Source organism: Cryptotermes secundus, unplaced genomic scaffold (assembly GCF_002891405.2).
Source record: "Cryptotermes secundus unplaced genomic scaffold, Csec_1.0 scaffold166, whole genome shotgun sequence".
Classification (NCBI taxonomy): Eukaryota; Metazoa; Arthropoda; class Insecta; order Blattodea; family Kalotermitidae; genus Cryptotermes; species Cryptotermes secundus.
In genome coordinates, this window is record NW_019720562.1 from 1,506,706 (window position 1) to 1,529,505 (window position 22,800).

The 22,800-nt window shown below is 38.2% G+C and overlaps 1 protein-coding gene across 9 annotated transcripts in view; it reads left to right on the top strand.

The window, feature by feature from the left end:
- The window catches only part of LOC111868118 (dual serine/threonine and tyrosine protein kinase), a 79,547-nt gene that overhangs the window by 53,991 nt on the left and 2,756 nt on the right, over nucleotides 1-22,800 (top strand). Inside the window, exon 16 of one of the 9 annotated variants that reach the window (XM_023858585.2) lies at nucleotides 3,938-6,130. The exons of the other annotated variants lie outside the window; for them this stretch is intronic. Within the exon in view, the coding sequence (XP_023714353.1) occupies nucleotides 3,938-3,972 (35 nt within the window). The 3' untranslated portion in view covers nucleotides 3,973-6,130. Of the gene's footprint in view, nucleotides 1-3,937; nucleotides 6,131-22,800 lie in introns of those variants that run through there. 9 annotated transcript variants of the gene reach the window in all.

Consider the following 22,800-nt stretch of genomic DNA (forward strand, 5'->3'; position numbering starts at 1 on the left):
CTAAAATAAGTAGGTAGTAAGAGTATAGAAATAATGGATTTTGAGGAAGCTACAAGAAAACGTTCATGGAAATGTGTTGAATGTGAAGGAGAAAAACTATATGTAGCTTCAACTTACATGACTTCCTCTTTTGTAGTAATACTTATACCACTGACTGGCTTTCATGTATTTCAGTCCACAGAATATTTACATTTCAAAATTATGTATAGAGTCTTATTGAGCAGAAAAGCAATGTTAGCTGCTCAAGTTTAATTTTTTGGTCTAGAAAGTTGATATAAATGTCATGTTTGTTTCCTCAAATCTAATAAAAATTAACATGTGTGTATAACAGTGTTGCAACATGTTTCTCAATTATGTTGGATTTGAGTTCCTCATAGTATTCCACCTCATGGGATATAACACCATGCAGTCTGGTGTATGTCATCCAGCACTGTGAAGGCATGTGTTGCATCCATCTTCAGGGTCAAAGAGTAAACCAAGCAAGAAACCAACTGCTTGCTGCCTGCTCCATGCTGGTGTCTTGCTTGGCATACTCAACCCTGAAGATGGAGGCAGTGTGTTCCTCTCAGGTGTTGGTTGACTTTCACTGGATTACATGGAGTTATATGCCAGAAGATAGAACTTGTCTTGATTTTGTTAGTTGATCCTATCCATGGAAATTATAAATTTGGGTGTGGCTTTTCTCTACATTTGAAAGCATTGCCAGATTTTAAGAACCTGTGTATTGATCCTTTGTTTCGGTAGTTTATTGATTTCTTTGTACTCTGATAACAAAGAAAGTTCATGTCATTTTCCCTTATTGCTGTCAACTGTTAATGTAGAATATTTCCTGTTAATTGTGTTCATAGGTGTAGTTTAGAGTCCTGCAAATTCAGAATCTAGTATCTATTCAGGTGGAGTATATTGTGACATGTTGACCCCTACCTCCCCAGCTGCACGTAGCGGTAACGTAGTGCTCGCGTAATAGGCGAGTAATCACCCCGCATTCTGGTAGATATGCAAGAGGAAAAGCGGTTGTAGTTAACCGACAGTCAATTCCTAACGAAGACAATGAGACGTTGGCCTGCCCAGTGGACACGAAACCTGCGACAGCACAACAAGAAGAGGTCCCCATAGTGATACCGGTCGGAGTGACGACGGCCTGCCAAGAGATGGAGGCACGTCCAGAAGATGAAAAGCCGGTTTCAGTGCACAGGAAACCTGAGGCGGCAGAACTACTAGAGGTACCCGTACAAGACGCCGCAGTAATACCGGTCGGAGAACCGAAGAAGAAAAGGCGCAGGGACCGACATCGACGAAACATGAAGAACCCGACACGGAAAAATTGCGGACCCCAGAATAAATCGGCCGTCGTCCACACGAAGGTGTCCCGCCACGCAACAGTGGCCTGGCGCAAACGCAACATCTTCAAGAAATCTACGACCCAAGGAAATTGTGGCCCATGGCACGAATTGGCTGCCGACAGCAATATGACTGGTCGTGCAGGTGCGACACGGCGCAAGGGAGATCCCGTAACGAGATGCTCAACGAGGGTCAATGCTGGGAAAGAAGCCGGGAAAGGAAGGACGACAACCGTGACAGGACAGACGTCCGGGAGGCGGCATCAGCCACAACGGAAATGCAGCAAGGACATAAGGAACCAGGACGTGGAGGAACTACTACGCCTGAGGGAGAAGACTGGCAACGTGATCTTCAGTGGAAGGTTCGTGACACATGTAGTCGGTACTGCCAACGGGTTACGGAAAATAAGTTAGTGGACATTATGGAGGGGTCGACCCCCTCCAAAACGAAAAAAGAAGCAGGGCACAGAAGAGGAGCCGGTAAAATAGAAGAACCGGCCTCCCCAGAGGGAGTGAATGTGCCATGGGAAAAAGCGATGGATGAATGTGATCTTCTGGCGAGCTGAAAGGAACCCGCTCGAGACGAGCTTTGTCTTAAGAGGGGAGCGGATGTAACGGACGAAGAATAGTCGCTGCAAGAAGAGTAGCCAAAACAACAGGAGACCCTGCAGGAACAGCCACCGAGGAAAAGGAAAGGGGATGCACCGTTAGGCTATTCGGGACAAGCAGCCTTAAGGAGGGAGCAGTGTGACATGTTGACCCCTACCTCCCCAGCTGCACGTAGCGGTAACGTAGCGCTCGCGTAATAGGCGAGTAATCACCCCGCATCCTGGTAGCTATGCAACGCGCAACGCGCGGTGACGTCACGAGCGGAACCGAAGTCAGCCGAGCGGAGCCGACGTTAGCCGAGTCCCCGCGACCTTGAAGCTATGCAAAGCGAATCAACGGCGGTGATGTCACCGAGGGATATCGCGGTTGCTAGGCAGCAGTCAACAACTCCGGACAGCGTGGCTAGCAACACGGCACCAGACGACAATTGTCCGATTGAGGCTACATAAGGAGCAGCGAAGGCTATTCACAGTCAGTCCTGGAGCTACCGCCGAGTGAGTCCTGGGGCTGCCTTGAGTCAGTCCTCGAGCTACCTCCGAGTTAGTTCCGAGTTAGCCAGCAACCAGTCAGTTGTATTGTGGCATTTGAAGTGTAGTATTTGTGATACTGCAGATAGCAGCAATTGTGAATCTGTAATTTGGGTGATTGTAAGTGCGAATGTGAAATAAAATTCGCTACATCAAATACATTGTGAAGTTATTTGTCGCGTTATATGCCCAACACGTGACAATATTATCTCAGCACATATTCAGAATTGGAATACAACGGAAATTCATAATTTTTCCCTGTGTTCTCATTAGGATCAAGACCTTTATATACACTTCTGTGAATATGCATCTATTACCGGAAGAATCAGAGTGGTCTGACAGCATGGCAGCAGTTATGTGTTGAAACATTCTGGGCCTTCATTTCACAAAGCATGGACACTCAGCAGCAGTTTTTCAGTTTTTACATTTTAAAGTGAACTAAATGAAATTTTTATATATACACTTTTTGGTGGAATACGATTTCTGGATTTGGCCCTTAATCTTCATTATCTCTTCTTGGAATTTTTGGTGAATGAATTTGCACAGACAGAAATGCAAGCACTCAGCATTGTTTTCTATTTTAGTTCTTATGTCTTTTTAATGAGGTTTAAATTAGATTTTGAAATATGATATATATTTTGGTGGAAAATACTTTCCCCATTAGGCCTTAAACCAGTTACTCTCTGTTGTCTCTTCTTTCAACTTCATAGTGTACCATTCAGCACAGATGAAAGTATAATTGGGTTTCTTTGAACAACTTATCCTTGAATGCATGCGTATTCCTTAACTTGTAATTGTATAAGGAAATGAATATTTTCCAAAGAGTTATATCAGATGAGATATAAGCTCTTGTAGTCAGTTGAAAGTCTAGCAGTTTTTTGGTTGTCTTTCAGTGGGATACATGGCATTGTATCCCAGAAGATAGAACTCTTCATAACCACTGCTGTGAGAACCTCAAATCCTTCAATATTTTCCTGTCTGCAAGATTAATTCTCATTTTATTTCTTATCTGTGTTCCAAATAATTTTGTTTATTATGTCATAAATGAATATAATAATGTTATTAGAGACATTTTATAACTATATTTTAAAATAAACTTTCCCTCCCATTAGAAACTAAAATGTTTCATAGCAGAAGTTTCGAAATATAATCCTCATGATTGTGTACCAGAAAATCATAGTTTTGGAGAATTTATGTTTAACTTCATAGGCATACAGTAACACTTCAGTTACTAATTTGAGTATAGGCATAGACTTTTCAAATTATCACAGTACCAGAAAAGGGTGACTGAGTTACAAGATTTTAGAAATGGTCTTGTTATTGTATTTTCTGAGTTCTAGAATAATATTGGGTGTTTTAAACCAATAATGTTTTATTTGCTCATAGGATAACAGAAAATATCAGTCATGTTGTGACCTAGGCTGTGGAACTTACTGTATTTCTTCCTACATTCTTTTACAGATTGCTTCCCAGGAGAGCTGGGGAATGACTCTTAGTGCTGATGTATTGACTAATGTGTACATCTGAGGAAGCTGTGTGCATGCATGGTTGTGAATGTTTCTTATTCTATGGCCATAGATTTATTGGTTTTTGAATATGATTCGGAATTGAGAATTAAAGAACATCATTCAATTTTAATCTTCCATGCCATCATATTGTCATTTTAAGATTCAGATTAGGTGAAAATCTGTAAGATGTAATTATTATGTGTATTTCTATTGTAAGAGTTCAATAGACAGGCTTATTTTAAAACAAAATTTTAGGTGAAAATCTGTAAGATGTAATTATTATGTGTATTTCTTTTGTAGGAGTTCAATAGACAGGCTTATTTTAAAACAAAATTTGAGGAAAAATCTGTAAGATTTAATTATGATGTTCTTTACAAGATGTTACTTTTAACTGAGAATGTTCACAGTAATATATAGATGTTAATTTTAAGATATTAAATTTTAAGAATTGAAAGTTTAAGATTGCAGTAAGAAAAATTGTCTTTTCTTCATCCAGATGGTAACCTATGTTTATTTTTGGAATAAGGAGACCTCATTAAAGTTTAAAGTTTTAAATTGTTGGCATAATTATTAAAAGATTCAGATACAGTATTTTTGTTATGTCTTTTAATTGCTACAGTAACTGGCATTATTGTTCTGTCATACTGTACTTAATTTAATTCAGTTCAATTCTTTACTTTTACATGCTGACTGAACAGCTACATGAGTCAGTTAGAGAATTAGCAAAATCGAACATAAAGTGAAGGAAACAATACATAAATGTAGGACAGTTACATATTTAATATTCTGCTGCATGGTAGATGTAGGACAACCTTAAGTTTATTTTAACACTGAATGTAACAAAATACCAAAACTATTTATTAACCAAGTTAGCCAGAAGATTGATGTTAAAGAAATTATTGTTAGACATATTGACATTGTTAGTTATTTAATTTGCAGCTAAGGCATAGTGAAGAGATGGACTTGTATTACTTAAAATGAAGCATAGACAGTATTAAAGTCTCTAATATTTCTGGCTAGGACTGTGATACTATAAGCTTCTAAAAGCAAGGGGCTAGCAATTACATTACATTACATTACAATACTTTCCAATTCCCTTGATCAAAAATTAGTCAAAATGACTAATATGTCTCTTATAAATATTCTATCTGAACAGTGCCTCAGAATATTTCCAACTTATGAATATTTTGCAATTCTAAGTCGTTCACAACTTAATTAACAACTGCATGAACTGTGATTTTTAGAGAATATATTATAACATACAGTACAAAACTTACTCTTTGCACATTCTAGTATGTTGGAGGCAGTGCTGGTAAGAGAATTTCATACTACAGCTGCATGTTCATGTTTCATTCTATGTTGATGTAAGGTAACACAAAAATTATTTAAAGAAGAAAAGGAGAAAGTAATAGTTTGTATTTGGCTAGAAACTTTATAGCATGAGAAAATTAATAATCAATATGTGAAGAAGTGCAGTCCCCCTCCTGCTTGCCCCAGCCCCATAGATTATTTAACGGTAACAAGAAGTACAATTGAGAATCAAGAAATACACCAGGGTCTTTAATAAAATTTGTATGCAAAGTACCAGAGTTATGAAGGACATAATTAAAAGTCAACACATTAGTACTTTTGGAGAAAGAAGTTTTGTTTTAACTGCATTGCATTTTATATGGCCAACAACCCATCAGATTTGTATAGAATTAATATCTTACTGAAAGAGTCAGATATTAATGTCACTAATGTTAATTGTATGCTTGCATTCTTTGTTTTGAGCGACCGTTGGTAAAACAGTTCTGTCAATTTTTTTTTATTAAAAATGCAAGTTATTGTTCTTTACTGCTTTATTTTCCTGTGTTTCATAACATCTTCTTTTGTACAGAACATAATGCTTATATTACAAAATGGTACAAGTACCTGTGCGCATAACATATTTTCTTGAAGTTTAAGGACATCTTATTAATGTATGTATCTTGAAAGAAATCTGTCCCAACATTCAAATTGTAGATCATAGAGGGACAGAGATTTACTAGAATATACATTTATATGTACTTAAAAGAATGCTAATGTCACCCTTCAAGCCATGTGAACTGTGTGAATTTCATTTGTTATATTAGTCAGCTTGAAGACAATAAATATCGTATCTTAATGTCATGGTTGTATTTCCAATTGTATTTATTTCTGTCAGCACAGCTTCTATTTAGATGTACCATACGTTAATTATCTGCTGTATGTTTCAGCCCTTTGGCCATCATCAGGTATGCATATTTACTGTTGGCTGTGCTGATCACCCCTCACAGTGGCCAATGTTTAGTGTGTGTCCCCCAACTGATAAAAGAATACCAACTTTAAGGATTGAGCAGTGCAACCAGTAGTGAAAGGGCATATCTGATGATGGCCAAAAGACCAAAATATGTAGTAGGTAATTAATGTATAGTGTATCTATGCAGAAATTGTGGTGATGGAGATAAATACAATTAAAAATAGTATTTTCACATGTGTTCTCCAAGTATGTTTGGGCCCACAAGTGTGGTTTACTCATTCATTCATTCTTTCTTTCTTTTTTGTGCTGTCCAGAATTGTAAAACAAGACTGTAAATTATTGAAGGTAAAATGACAATTCTGTACTCATCTCATTCTAGAAGAAATATTCTTTATTTGAAGAGGTTGCACAGGATTTAAAAGCAACATGGTAGGCTGCTGATTCTGAATTGTGATGGGCATGAGAACCAGGATTCATAATGAGCTACTAGTTGCAGACATTTGCAGTCATATGTAACATACTAAATCATAGTAAGACTTAAAGTGAGTGGTACAAATTGAGAATCTGTTTCTTTTTTCCAAAAGCGCTCTGAAAACAACATGATAGCAGTTGGAAGGTCAGGATTTCAATCTCAGATCAAAATTTCTCTTTGTATTATAAGCTCCATTTTCAGAATCACATAAGGAGGGCCTCACTCCTATACCTGGTGTGCTTATTGATGCTTTCTCAGCTGCACACTATAAATGATAAAATGGCAGGATGATCACAGAGGATGAGTTGAAAATATTATGAGAAAAAATCAGTGGCATAATGTAAGGTATTATGTCATCTGGAAGGTGTAAGGAAATTTATTTGTCTGTAGGTATATACACAGATAGTTGGACCATGATCACTTCTGCCCTTTTCATAGTTCATTATTCATATCCCTCCTGTCATGGGGTATGCAGTAGCATAGTTGGTTGAGGCACTATGCTACAATCCAGAAGGTCGCAGGTTCAATTCCCAGTGAGGTCATTGAATTTTTCAGTTGAACTAATCCCTCCAGCCGCACAATGGCCCTGAGGTTGACTTAGTCTCTAACAGAAATGAGTACCAGGAATCTTCGTGAGGGTAGAGGGCAGCTGGTGCATAAGGCTGATGACCTCACTGCTGTGAGGCAGTTGCCTAGAACATGTGGTAGATTTGACATCTGACATTCCTATGGGCCTCCACGGCCTATTACTGGGATAGCTATACTTTTTAACTTTAGTCCTGTTATTTCTAATTTCTGTACAATCAGTGCAGTTAAATTAACAAAAACAGATATTCATTAGGAGGACTTGTATTGCTTTGAAGCTCTCAAATCAACCTAGGGGCACTGTTGCCAAGACACTGAAGACACTACCTAGAGGGTTACATTACACAATATAGGATTTGTTTTTGAACGAAAAACATCAAATCTTGGTTTTAAACAACTTTCAGTCAATGCTTTAACACTGAATACGTGGTGCAATCCAAAAGTTAAGCGAAATATATTAATAAAAACTATTACATCTTACCTAGATCTTATTCTGCACCATCACCTTCAAAGTAGTCCCCTTGGGAGTGCATACACCGATCCCAGTGTTTCTGCCACTTTTCAAATGCATCCTGGAAGTCTTTCTTTGTTAGGGTGTTTAGTACTGTCTGCGTTTCCGCTTGAATTTCCTCAACTGTATCAAATCTTCATCCCTTCAACTTGATTTTCATCTTGGGGAAGAGAAAGAAGTTGCATGGAGCTAAATCTGGCGAGTACGGTGGGTGGGGAACAACTGCCATCTTGTTTTTAGCCAAAAATTCCTGCACAATGTAAGCTGTATGCGGTCATGCGTTGTCATGGTGGAGTACTCAGTCGTTCGTGCGCCACTTCTCTGGACGTTTTCTCCTCATGTTCGCCCTCAAAACGCATTAGAACATCGTAATAGAACTCTTTATTGACTGTCTGACCAGGAGGGATGAACTCCTTATGAACAATCCCGTCAATATAAAAAAAAACAGATCAACATGGACTTAATGTTGCTCTTGACTTGTCGAGTTTTTTTTGGCCAAGGTGAAGAAGGGTTCTTCCATTGTGTTGATTGCTGCTTGCTTTCAGGGTCGTAGCCATAAATCCAACTTTCATCACAGTGACAGCCTTCGAAAGAAAGTTTGGATCCTCTTGAAGCTGTTGGTGAAGTTCCCTGCAGACTTCCAAGCGATGCTGCTTCTGTTCATTTTGCAGCAGTCATGGCACAAACTTCGCCACAATCCTCCTCATGTTCAGTTCCTCTGACAAAATTCATTGACATGTACCATAACTTAGTCCCAAGGTGTTACAGAGGTTTTGGATGGTCAGTCTACGATCTTGCAGAATCAGATCCCTAACTTTCGCGACATTTTCTGGTGTTTTGCCCGTTGACGGCCGTCCCGAACGATCGTCATCATCAGTCAATCTTCGGCCATTTTTAAAACACTTGTACCAGTTGTAAGTTTGTGTCTGGCCTAAACTGTTTTCACAAAAAGCTTGCTTCAACATTGGTGCGTTTCTACAGCGGTTTTCCCAAGTTTGAAACAAAACTTTATACAGACACGCTGCTCTCTCAGGTCAGCCATCGCAAAACCGCAAACTCACGGAAACACAACAATGGAAATACGTTCACCAACAATAAACCCAACCACTCAACTTGACGCCGCTTGCCACACTGATTCAAGAAGGATCTGTGAGGAGACACCTAGCGGTATTTCAATGTACTCATAACTATTCGCGCGCAAAATTCAAATTTCGGAAACTTTTGGATTGCCCCATGTAAATGAATGAAAACCCATCTCTTTCCTTTTTTTATGCAGGTTTTAAATTTTATGAAAGGGCTTTTATGCAGTCAATTTTTTTTTTTGTGTTGATAAACCTATGCAGTTGAGAACTGGAGTTTCTTATATTACAACAAAGTCATCTTGTTAGAGTTACATGTGTACAGATAAAGCTGTTCCAGGTTTGTGATGTCCATGTAATACATTTGTATAAATTGTAATGTATCATGATTACTTTGCATTCAGTCCAAAATTCTATTGTATCAAATAACTTAAGGTATATGTATTGCTTGTCTTCCATAGTATCTGTACTTTAAGTTAATATATTTCCAGAGAATTATCTGTCTAATATATAGCTTACTGAAATTGTTTAGAGAAACATGCAAACTAATTTTTTTTCATAAGTAACAAATGTCTGCAGATTAAGGTGCCTACATATCCATGAATGTTACAAAGATTTAACAAATTTGATTCTCCTTTCTACAGGATATATTTTATGCCATGCATAGCTTGTGCATTATGTATACATTGATCAGAAAAATGGCGTACAGTGTGTCCATGTTTTTAGTTTATAATATTTCCAAACTACATTTGATTTGTACACATATCTGATAAGTTACAAAATAATTGGTTGAAGCATTAATTCACAGGAGCAGCTTATAATTTTGGGAACCTATTGGTTAGACTGGTAGGACATCCATCTGACCATAATCTGACAGTACACTGGAACTATTTGGTTTTAATAAAAGCAGTATGTATAGAATTTTTTCTATGGCGGACACGTCAATATAAAGGTCAGTAATGTATGCAGACTCTGAGGTGTTTTGTCATCGTATAGCAATATGTATACTTGGGCTGTCCCAAAACAAACTTTTACTCAGTATTGTGTAGGTAATAACTTAAAACGTTGAGGTATAGTGTTGAAATCTGAAAAATGGAAATTGTCAGTATTAGCTGGTATTTTAAAAACAATGGAATATTGTATTGATACATTAGAATGGTCTCCCTGCCTTTGCATATTTTTCCAAGTTCTAATTGGTAACAAAGCAAGATTCCTCATGCCTTTCATGCTTTAATGTTATCTGATGGAATCTTTGTTACTCAGCCATGATGTGGTGTATTCATTACAAAGTTCCATTAAGTCTGTATGTTTACCCACATTGTCAACATTTTGGATGGCTTGGTTCAAATCTAGACAAGTTACCACTTGCTGCTTAGTGCTGTATGATCTAACTTTGCTTGATGTTAATAATATAACCCTTGTAAATTCTGTATTGGTTTGACTCCATGTCTAGAATCTTGACTTCATCTTTCCCACTTATTTGGTGTGCCTGAGAGTAACATCCACATCTTTAGTCATGTGAAGAATGACTGAACTTGGTTTCCCTGTATTTTCAGTTCCTTCTGTTTTCTAGTATATATACACACATGTGTGGAGTGTAGAGCTGAGACTGTTACAATGATTTACCAATATTGCAGAGTTTCTAGATGCAGTTCAGGTCTTCATTCCCAATATTTTTCCTTGATCATATGAGTGGATTGTAATGTGTTCTCATTTTTATATTGTCCTAATATTTATTTTTAAAATTATATAAATAAACTTAAATTTTTTATCTTTATATTATAGACAAAAAAGTTCCTCTTTAAATAAGTTCCAGTGACCATTATCATCTCAGTACAAGAAGCAGTTTATAGATGGCATATGCTGAGATTTACTCAATACTCAAAAACTACCCATATTGAAGAATTAAAGCCATATTTAAGGTTGACAGTGTGGCGTATAAGTCATGTTGTTTGGTTCCCATTTGCTTCAATATATATAATCATATCCAGATAAGAAATGTGTTCATGAATGTATTAATTAATTGTTACGTGTTACTGATTATAGTGCTGAGTTTGTGTGTGGTAATGATTTTAGTGTTTTGTAAAAATATATGAAAACAGATCATTCAGTGTGGTCCAAACGCCATAGAAAACTCTTTGTTTTATTTGCTAATATATTGCATTATTAACAAGGAAAGCACCTATATCTCGGCTGAAGAATGTGTACTTCTGCTACTTTTGTACAGGAATACATGGTTTGGTCCTTCTATTTTTATGACTTAGTGAGCACTATATACACGTTGCTGCTTCTTGTTTCTTTGGTCTGCCGTGATGAATCAAAATTTTGCATTTTGGTACATTGGTGCATCAGTTGTAAATCCTCTCATTATCTGCTTCATGGTTTCTAAATTTCCCTTTGCCATAGCATAGTTGCTCTGAAGTCTAGATTATAATTATTTCACATAATTGTCATATGCATGTTTCCGTGGTTTTTGGAAAAACTTTGGCAGATTAGCAATCTACCATACAAAAACTGAAGTGACATGTATGAGGGTCATACTGAAAGTCATGAGCAACAATTTTTTGTAAAGTAACATGCTTTATTATTGAAAAACCAAATAACCACCTCAATCTACAGACCTTTCTTTATTTTTCCACATAATCACCACTTCTTTGTACACATTTCTCCCAGCGTTCTGGGAGTGTGAAAAGTTCCCTTCTGTAAAATTCCAGCCATCCAAAGACACTGACACGCTGCTTTCTCAATTGCATCCCTTGTCTCAAAACGTCCACGCAGCTGATCCTTCACAAATGCGAAAAGATGGTAGTCTGAGGGTGCCAGATCAGGGCTATAGGAGGGGTGTGGAAGAACTTCCCACGCCGTCTTTGCAGTTGCTTCCAATGTGAGATGAGCATTGTCATTCAGGATGATGTTTCGTCCCGGGTGTTTATCGCGCCATGCACGACAGAGCTTCTGCAGCATCTGGACATAACGAGCAGCATTGATGGTTTGCCCAGGTTCCAGGAATTCGGCCAGAATAAACCCCTGTGCATCCCAAAAGACTGTGCCCATCACCTTCGCAGCTGATTTCACTGTCTTTGCCTTCTTTTTTGATGGAGAATGTAAATGGTGCCATTTCATTTCAGGCTCAAAATGGTGAAACCAGCTTTTGTCACCTGTCACAATACAGAGCAAAAAATCATTGCCTTCATGTCAATATCTCTGCAGCAGTTCTGAGGTAATGGCTTTTCACTGACCTTTGTGGTCTTTGGTCATTAACCGTGGGACCCAACGAGCACAAACTTTCCTATAGCCCAAGCTTTCAATCATCTCGTGTACTGCTCTGTGCCCTATTCCAAGATTTCGGGCTATTGTATCCACAGTCACACGCCTGTCATCTTGAATGATCTCATCCACTCTTTCCTTGTTGCGTTCAGTTGAGGCTGTTCGAGGACAACTGCTCTGAGGCTCATCTTCGATGCTGGTGTTCCCATCTTTAAAAAGTTTCACCCATCTTCAAACACTGCTCGCACCCATGCACACACTTCCATAAGCACGCTGAAGTCTGGTGAATTTCTGCAGCAGGGATTTCCTCTTTCACAAGAAATTCAATGACAGCACGCTGGTGAAACAACATGGTTGTTGGCCATTTTGTTGGGAGTGATACTGGTCACGTGATGCAAGCTATTGACGTCACAAGACACTCAAGGTTAACACAACAGCTGGTTCCACCTACCACCATACACTCTGTCATCTGCTGTTCCCAGGTTGCATGCAAAAAAAAGTTGCTCGTGACTTTCGATATGATGTATGTAGATGTTAAATGCTGAGGAGTAATTAGTGCAAAGAAGTGGTGTTTGTCACCCACTGATTCCATTATCTCAAATCTATGTCTGTACAGTTTTTAATATATTCTATTAAGATTTTACGGGTCCTCTCATTTGAACCACTTGCCTGATGGCTTTTGATGTAATCTTTATGTCTGCTAACTTTTATACGCCTATGAATGTTTTCATTTATGAAACTGGCTCCAAAGCAGACGAAACAATCTGCAGTAAATGATTTACCAATGCTTTATTTTCTGTATATGCCTTGGCTTCTAATTCTGTGACTTCTCTTTCATTGGTGCAGCTATAAGGAACTCAGTAAATCATTTTGCACTGTTAAAATATATGAGCTTCTTGACTCAATTTGATTGACAGGCCTGAAGATGTCTGTACTGGGCCTCCCAGACACCACTCATTGCATGTCTGTGGAATCCTATAGGACATTCCATTAAATTACTATTTTGACAGTTTTCACATTTTCTTATGAATTTTGCATTGTTATTCATTTGCTCCCAACTAATGTACTGTTTTGATGTCCTGTATGCTTCATTCTAATGTCTCCTTCAATTAGTGACTCAATAATTAAATTTTAAAATTCTTAGTTTCTCTTTATTGCATAGCCTTCTGGGTGTTACGTTTGAGCTAACAGCATCTTCACTGTATCCTGCAGTTACTCCATGTTTTCCTCGTTTTTCTTTTCATAGACAAAGATATATTCAGACTTCAGTAGCCTTTATTTGAACCTCATCCTTTAATATGAGTGCTAATTGTTCATGTTTCATTAAAATAGTGAGCTTATTACTTGATATGTTGGACCTAAATTGTGTGGCTGTAGTCTGTCATATTTGTGGAATAATTTTTTTCTGCCTTTGTCTATACATTCCATACATCTTCCCATCTACACTGGTAGCACACATCCCAAACTCTGTCCCGGAATCCGGACATTACAGTAATGGCTCAGTATGTAATACGAGGGTAAGTCAATAAGTAAGTTACAAATGGATATAGAACTTAAACAAATAAGAGTACTGGTTTGAAAAATGCTTTTATTTCTCAACATAATCTTGAGGCACTTGTCTCATCATTTCATAAGCCCCTGAAAACCAGCAGCATAAAATTCTTTGGGCTGCTGTCTGAACCGGGCAGTGACTTCCCTTTCTACAGCTTCCTCGTCGGGAAAATGTTCAGCCGAAAGATGACGTTTAAGAAGGCCGAACAAATGGAAGTCACTTGGAGCAAGGTTGGGGCTATACGAAGGTTGCTCGAGGACTTCCCACTTGACATTTCACAGCATCTCATTTGTCTTGTTGTCGGTATGGGGACGCGCGTTGTCATGCAAGAGCAACACGCCTTTGGTGAGGAGTCCTGGTCGCTTCCGTTGAATGGCCTTACGAAGTTTCCTGAGGAAGTTACAGTAGGAGTCGGCATTTACAGTTTGTCCTTGAGGCTGGAATGCGGTGAGCAGTATGCCTTTGTGATCCCAGTCACCGCCTGGTTCTGACAGCAACCCAAAAAAATTTATGCTGCTAGTTTTCAGGGGCTTGTGAAACAATGGGACAAGTGCCTCAATGTACAGGGAGATTATGTTGAGAAATAAAAGCATTTTTCAAATCGGTACTCTTATTTGTTTAAGTTCTGTATCCATTTGTAACTTACTTATTGATTTACCTACGTATATGATTCAGTTAAAAGCTTAATCCTGTTCTTCCTGTATAAAAGTGTCATTTTTGCGTAATGACTTACATAACTGTAACACAGTAAGACTGATGATCAGTACACATCTGTAATTCCCTGTAAGACCTGAAAAACATATGTAGCTGTCTTTCCTTGGGATTTAAAAACTCGTTACAGATTTTCCCCTTCTGTATAATCTGGTTTGACTCCTGATATGATTTTTTTGTTGTTGTAAGTAACAAACGTTCTTTTTTCTTATTTTTGAACATAACTAATTGTCTGTCCATCAGAAACTTTAATCTGTCATTAAGTATAAGTGGCCCCATATATGGTAGAAGTTGTCTAGGTACATAGTGGTTTAGTGCCTGTTAATGCACTTATTAATCCATTAATCATTCAAGTATGGAAGGAGGACCGGTGATCCACAGGCATATTATGGAATATAAGCAACCATCCTCAGTACTGAATGCCATCTCTCATTGCATCTACAATTTAACATATATAAGAGATAAGGGGTACAAGCACCTTCCTGGAACTGCTTTCAGTCATCTGAAAACTATTGCAGGTTTCCATTTCTGTTTCCTTGACATGTCTTCCATTTTCGTTATCAAGATTATCTGTAAATTCCATGGACCATTCAAGTGATGATTTTATCCCTTAACATTAAATCAATAATTTGCTTAAATTAAGCTTTTGGTTTGCAGTAGTTCCTGATAATAGTTGTGCACAGATGTGTTGTTTATACCTGGTGCTGGAATTGCATGCACTATGATAGTGACACTCCTGACAGACCTAAAACGTCATAAATGTCCATGACTCCCTTTGCAGTACTCTGTAAATGATCTGTTTTCTGAACTCAAAATTTCTCTGTTCTTTTGGCCCGATTCCCTGAGTACTAACAGTACTTACTTGTGCTGTGTCAATCTCATATAATTCCTACTTTACTGTAGGCTGATCTTTACCTCTTTGTTACATGTGTCTACAGTGCTTGTTAGACTGTTTCCCACTTGACAGTAGGTGTTTCTGTTACAGTAACACCTGCAGCGAATTTTATCTTACTTTATCACCCAATTTCCATTTTTCCAGAGCCTGGCAGTAGTTTCACACATGGATATCAACAGTGTATATGCCTTTGGTCTGTTTCCTAACAAGGTTATCTTCAGCATACCCTCATCTCCAACTCCAATTTCTCCTGTTTTCACCATCTTAACTTCAAAAGAAATCCTCAAAATTCTCTTGCATGGAATACTAATTCCATCTCGAGCTGCTCTTTTGGATTTGTCTCTGTTTTATAATCTTGTGTACTGAAGCTAAACACTATTTTTCCTGGCGCTTCACTGTCACATTTGAAATGCCTTTCAGATTAACAGATTTTTCAGAATTCTATGCAGCAGAGGAAGCCAGTGCATACTGAAACAAGTTTCAGGTTTAATTTTTCTCACTAATATATAGTGATGAGAGAAAAACCAAGAGTCACTGTTCCCTGTTGTTGTTGTTAGTCTTTTCACTAACTTACCAGGTGGCAGAGTCAAACAGATTATCAAGAATGAGGTCCAGATAAGATCTAAAAGTTTGTGACAATGGTATATTTTCTACAAGTATTATGTTTTTGGACATTATCCATTGTCTTGTCTATTTTTTAAAAAACTGTCCTGTTTTTTTTTTTTTTTTCAAAATAACGTTTCGGAGACTGGATTCTGGCCCTGTCCTTAGGTAAAACCTACTCAGTTGGGTCAAATACATAGTGCTAGCCACTATCTCCAGTCTCTGAAACGTTGTTTTGAAAGAGAAACAGGACGGTTTTTTTTAAAAACTAGACAAGACGATGGATAATGTCCAAAAACATAATACTTGTAATGAGGTCCAGAATGATCATACATTGTCAGAACAGATTTTCTTGCATGTTGAAGCCATCATGAAATTATTGGCAATTTGTCTGGGACAGTTATTATATGTTTGTCCTGCACATGGCATCTGTAGCATTCCTTGTGGATGTGTCAGAAGTTAAACTCATGAAACAAGCAATCACTGGCTGTGTGGCTTCAGGAACATAGGTACGGTCTCAGAGAGGTTTTTTTCTCCTAGAGAAGTCTTTAAGTGGTCCAACATACTTTTGAATAAGGTGATTTGTTAGGCTGGAATCAAAACCATAATTTTGCAAATTGAAATTAACAGCTGATATAGAAAATACAAGGCATCAGCCCATATGGCTTGTTTGACAGATGTTAAGTTACCTCGTCTATAGTCACTAATACTACATGACAATATGAAAGGAGAGATGCCTGCGATACAAAGGTTGAACAGTTAGAGATTCATTTGGTGTAAAAGAATTAAATAATGGCCATAATCTGTGATAGTTTTATGTTTATATGTAAGTTTTGGTCATTGTAAAGTAGATAACTTCATATAATTATTGACATTTTTACCCTTCCAGATTTAGTAATCTCAATTTGTTAACTATGCTGTTGGCTAAGGTGTTTGGCTATATTCAGAAATTTCTACAATTATACTGTTAAAATGTATTTTTCCACATCATTGTATATGAATATATTATAAAGAGAAGTATACAGACGTGTATGTTATAAATGTTTCTACCCCTACCTGTAACAAGATCTTTCAATATTCAGTAATACAGGGTGGGGTGCAGAAACTTCCTTTTTGTGAAGACGCATTGTGAAGGGAGGGGAGGTTGCAGAAAAGTGGGGATAGCAGTCACAGAAGTTTCTGTCTAATACCCCTCAGTAGGAAACATGAGGTGGACAAGTGAGCAGTGTGCATTCTGTACTCCAGAATTAAGCCCAGAGGTACGGTTCCCGACCGGAAATCGATTGTTTTGTGGGTAGAGAACTTTAGGACAACCGGGAGTGTGGTGAAAAAATCGTCAGGATGACAACGGACCGTTATGATGCCAGAAAATGTGGAGGCAGTTCGACAGTTAATTTTGATATCTCCAAGATGCTCCGCTCACAAACATGCAGTCTCCCTAGACATATCCAATCGTTCAATGCACCGAATTCTTCACGAACATCTTCATTTCCATCCCTATAAGATGGTTGTGCAAGAATTGTCACCACGTGATTTCCAGAACCGAATAATGGCGTGTGAAACATTATTGGAAACTTTACCCCCTGATGCACTTGTTTTCTTTAGTGATGAGGCACATTTTCACCTATCTGGATATGTCAACAAGCAGAATATGCGCTATTGGAGTGGTAACAATCCCAGAGAGCTCCATGAGAGGCCACTTCACAGTGATAAGGTGACAGTATGGTGTGCGTTGTCGAGAGTTGGAGTTATTGGCCCTTATTTTTTTGAAGAAGACAATCATGCAGTAACTGTCAATTCACAGCGGTATGTGGACATGATTAAAAACTTTTTCGAACCAGCTCTTGAAGAAATGCATCTAGGAAATGTCTGGTTCCAACAGGATGGTGCCACGGCCCACACAGCCCGAGCTTCGATGATAGTTTTGAGGGTAGAGTTCCCTGGACAGCTCATCTCGCTTCGAGGTGACATCCCATGAGCAGCGCACTCACCTGATCTAACTTCGATGACAGTTTTGAGGACAAAGTTCCCCGGACGGCTCATCTCGCTTCGAGGTGACATCCCATGAGCAGCGCACTCACCTGATCTAATGCCCTGTGATTTTTTTTTTATGGGGATACCTCAAGGCAGAGGTTTTTAAACATTGCCCCACAAACCTGCTTCAGCTGAAGAATGTTATTCGGCAGGAAGTAGCCAAAATTCCGGTGCCCATGTTGGAACATGCAGAGGGGAACTTCAGAAAACGGTTGCATCAGTGCATAGAGAATGGTGGCCACCACCTTCAAGATATTTTGTTTAAACCTACATGATTTAAAACTAAAGTATGTTCTTTCATTAGCTAAACATAAATTTTGTCTATCAGCAATAATTTTTCTTTTATTCGCCTTCAAAAAAAGGAAGTTTCTGCGCCCCATCCTGTATGATATTCTGACTTATGCCAAGTCATTGTAAATGAAAGGAAAATTCAGTCATTTATTTTGTTACCATAACTTTCAACATGCTTACTTCAAGGAGAAGAGCACTTCTTGAGAAAGTAACAGTTTCATTGGTGGTCAAAAAATTCACTGCTTTTTTGGGGGGCCAAAAGGTTTATGATTATCTTCACAAGAGCCTGCCACTGGGTCCTTCTCCAGGCCAGATGAATTCAATACAAATCTTAATGCCCTGTTCTTTAAGATCCAATTTAGTATTACGACTCCTATTTACAGTTATTTTCCCAAGTGGTCTCTTCCCTTCAGGTTTTCAGATTTGAACTTTGTATGCATTACTCATATGCATGTTCCATGGCTTTCCCATCTCATCCACCTTTCTATGAATTGCTCTAATACTGTGAGGTGAGGAGTAAAAATTATGAGGCTTCTCATTGTGTAGTTCTTTCCAGCATATTGTTCTTAAACACCCTTGATTTTCGTTCTTGAAAGTTTTGTGTATTTTAATTTCCAGTTTTTAAGTGGACATGAAGACAAGATCGCAGACTGAACTGAATGGTGGGAAGAATTCCCCATGTTTAACCTGCTTTTATTTATTTATGAGTGCACTTTTAATTAGTTACTGTTATTCCAAAATGTGTTGTATTCTTAAAGGATTCAGTGACTTATCTTTTATGACTTTGTCATGCATTCCGGTGATGAGATGTAAGCAGTAGTTCTCTCTGCATTCACTTCTATATCAGCCTCCTTATTAGAATTGACAGAACTTGTATGTTATCTGTATTGTCATCATCAAGTAAATGAATATCAACAACATAGGAAGTGTGTGATTTGTAGTGGAGTAAGTGGTAAAATAATTGAGTGTCCTGATAAGTGATCTGTATAGTCCAGTGGGGAATCCATGTAAAGAATAATGTGAGGGAGGCTCCTTACAATATTTCATGAAGCACGAGAGGTTTCATGACTTGTTTAGGCAGAAGCCATCCTCCCTATTCATATTATTTTAATGGAGTTCAGTTGCCTCCTGATGATATGATTCATATGTCTGTGTTTGGTGGAGAGGATGCTGGTGTTACAGAGATGGAACAGTGTCCTCTTCCACTCTTACTGGTTCCCTGCCCATCACACACACACACACATGTGTGTGCACTGACTTCTGTCCCCTGTATTCCCATATGTACACAACCAACCTTTTCAGGGCACAACCTGATTACTCCTCTGTTGGTTCACCCTGTTGCTCAGAGAGCCAATTGAAACTGATAGCATGTCTTGCAAAATCCCTGCTCTTCACATGTAATCTGATGTTTTCTGCAAGTTATTTGTTCTGCTTGCTGTGCTGTTATCTTACTCTTCAGCCCTGAAGATTGAGGAGATTATGTTCTTCTGAATCATCAGTTGGCTTGCACTGGAATATACAGCATTATATCCATAAGATAAACTATTAAAATGTGAAGTTGTTCATATGTTAATTAAGCACCATGTCATATGGGGGAGTGGTGATACAGATCCACATATTTTTAACATTTGCACTAGATAGAGGTGAGGTGTTAGTGTCATGCCCCAGATGCTTTACCTATGGTGAAAGAGTCCTTGCTAACCATTGGACAGGAAGGGTGGGCTCTACTGCTAGTCAAACCCTGATTACTCAGCCATATAGCCTGTAGCTTTTGCTATACCAGTAAATAAGAAAACAATACTAAAATGGATTTTAAAGAAACAGTATATGTGAGTGTAGACTTTATTCAGCAGGCTCTTGATAGGATTCACTGGTGCGCTATCATGAACAAATGCATGAAACTTCACATTCCATAAAATGTGGGAAGTTTGTGGACCAGCTTGGCGACTGAGCTTCTGAAGAACTCTCCACTTTGGAGCTTGTTAGTGGTGGCAGTGATGTGGATACAGGGGTACATGTACAATTTAGTATTCAAGTATACAAGTGTAAGTTTCCATATTCATTTGCCTAAAGATGTTTATATTTTTGCTTCTGTTGTTCATGAATACATACACTGTGCTTCCTAAATTGGCCAGTAATTTAATTCTTCATTGTAGAATTTGAAGCTTTTTTTTCAGAACCAATTTCCTTGTATCATATGTCATTAATGTTTTTTTGACAGTGCACAGTATCCAGAGATATCAAAGAAAGAAAAGGAATTATTATTGTTGATAAGTTAGTAAGAGTTTGGGGCTTGTTACAGATTGTAAAAGTGTTATCTGTTGATACTTTTTAAAGTACTAGCATTTAGATACCGTTATGACTGCAATGTGAAGGTATTGTAAAATTTAAAAAGTATACATCTCTGGGTACTGCCCAGATTATATCAGAGTTTATTCAAACTGGAGAAAAACTACATTTTTTGGTCACAGCCTTGTCCACTCTAGAAAAAAAGAACAGACACAGTGGAGGATGGAATCAGTTATTGTATCCATGATATGTATGCAGTGTCCNCTATGTCAAAGTGCTGGAGCGGCTAGTTCATGTTTTCCCACTGTAAAGGTGTTATTTAATGTAGTCTTCTTGTGTGGGTGCCGCTACTTGTCTGTACTACGTGTGCTCATTTGTCGTGTAGAGTGCAACAGGATGCTTAAATATAATATTGTTAAGATTATTTATCTTGTCTGTCCCAATTCTAACACCACGCATAGTTCCACCACTATGGGAGTCGTTCCTCTTACTCTCAGTGTATATCGTGTCTCGTGTTGTGTGTTCCCTTTTTGGTTGCGGGTGTTGTAATATTGTATATATTTATGAAGACGGGAAATAACAATATCATGAATATGGAGGTTACTAATGATTTGTGATTTGCTACATCTTTGCCATAAACTGTACAAATTGTGATTACATTTAGTTCAATCTGCATTCACTTGTGGTTAAAGGTTAATTCTGTTCTGACAAAACTTAACATGTGCTTAGCATATAAGTATTCATTTTGTATGTAGAAATTCCAATAATGTTGCCTTGCTTCCTTTGCCAAAGATTTTTCATAGTTATTCAGATGATTAAATATTAGCTTCTGTCTTAATGCAATGTATTGGGCTATGCTTTGCCCAGCTCAGTGCTTTTTTTTTCCAAAACACCATGTGCCCCCCCCCCGTCTCCCTGCAAGCTGTGGTCAAGCATTCATGATTTTGAACTGAGTCGATAACTAGTCTGGCTTTTGCAGGGTCCTTGAGGCGGCTAGGCAAACCTCTTTTTGTTTGGGGGCTGTGAAGTGATTGTGTGGCTTTCTAAATTGTATTTGGCCTGTATTCTAAATCCACATCTTTGCCTTTTTCTTTTTTTGGTTTACCCACCTCTGGCAGGTTCCGCTATTTTTTATTCCTATTTTTGTCTGACTTGCGTATAGGATATTGGTGGGAAAGCCAGAAGGAAAGAGACCACAGGGAAGACCAAGGCATAGGTGGGTGGACAATATTAGAATGGATCTTAGAGATAAAGGATTGGATAGATCTGGCTCAGGATAGGGACCCATGGAGGGCTCTTGTGAACACGGTAATGAACCTTCGGGTTCCATAAAATGCTGAGAAATTCTTGAGTAGCTGCTGAATTGGTGGCTCCTCCAGAAAAGCTCAGCTCCATGAGTAAGTAAGTATTTTTGTCTGACTCTACCCCTCTGGCCAACTGCCAATTTTTTATTTTATTATTTAGCGACATGTCATTCAACTATTTCATTCTTAGGCCTTTTCCCTGTAATTGGGTACATCATGGATGAATAATGACATCAATATCAGTAAAAATTCAAGGGCTCACTGTATGGGTTGTGACCTTGTTATTGTTTATGCTGTGTTTGTTAATTACATACCCACTGGTTCCTATTTCTATAGTAGCACTGACTTGTTGTTCCTAAATGTAGGATGATCCCACCTAGCAGTCAAGAGGGCCCAGGGAACGGCAGTAGTATTTGTGCCATTTTACCTACCCTCTCAAGGATTCACTTTCAGTATATATACATGTATTTTTTTCAGGTGTGTTCCCATTGCCATATTATTAGAGTTAGCAAAGTGGAGGTGTGTTCCTGTTATTAAAAAGTTCACTATTTCCAGTTACATTTGGAACAGGAAAATTCTATCTTGGTTTTAAAGTTTCCAACTAATATAAATTTATGACCACTTTGCTTAGTCAGAGTAACTTAGAAAATTCTGGTAGGTCTTCTCTGGCTCCTTCCCTGCCATGTATATGTCAGTCACATATCCTTATTCACCTTCCTGTGGTACTTTATCCTGGAGTATTTAACAGATCTATTCAAGATATATTTTTATTTATACAGCAACTACTGCATTAGTATAGCTGCTCTGGAACTAAACTGTAAATCATGTATTTTGTTAATGCAGTACCGTTTTTCAGTTTGTCATCTGGGTAACTTATGAGATACAGGGTTTGTCCCTAAAGTAATGCAATTTGTTTTTTCCCGCCTCTCCCCCTGGTCACAGCGCGTTCGGACCGGTTGAGAA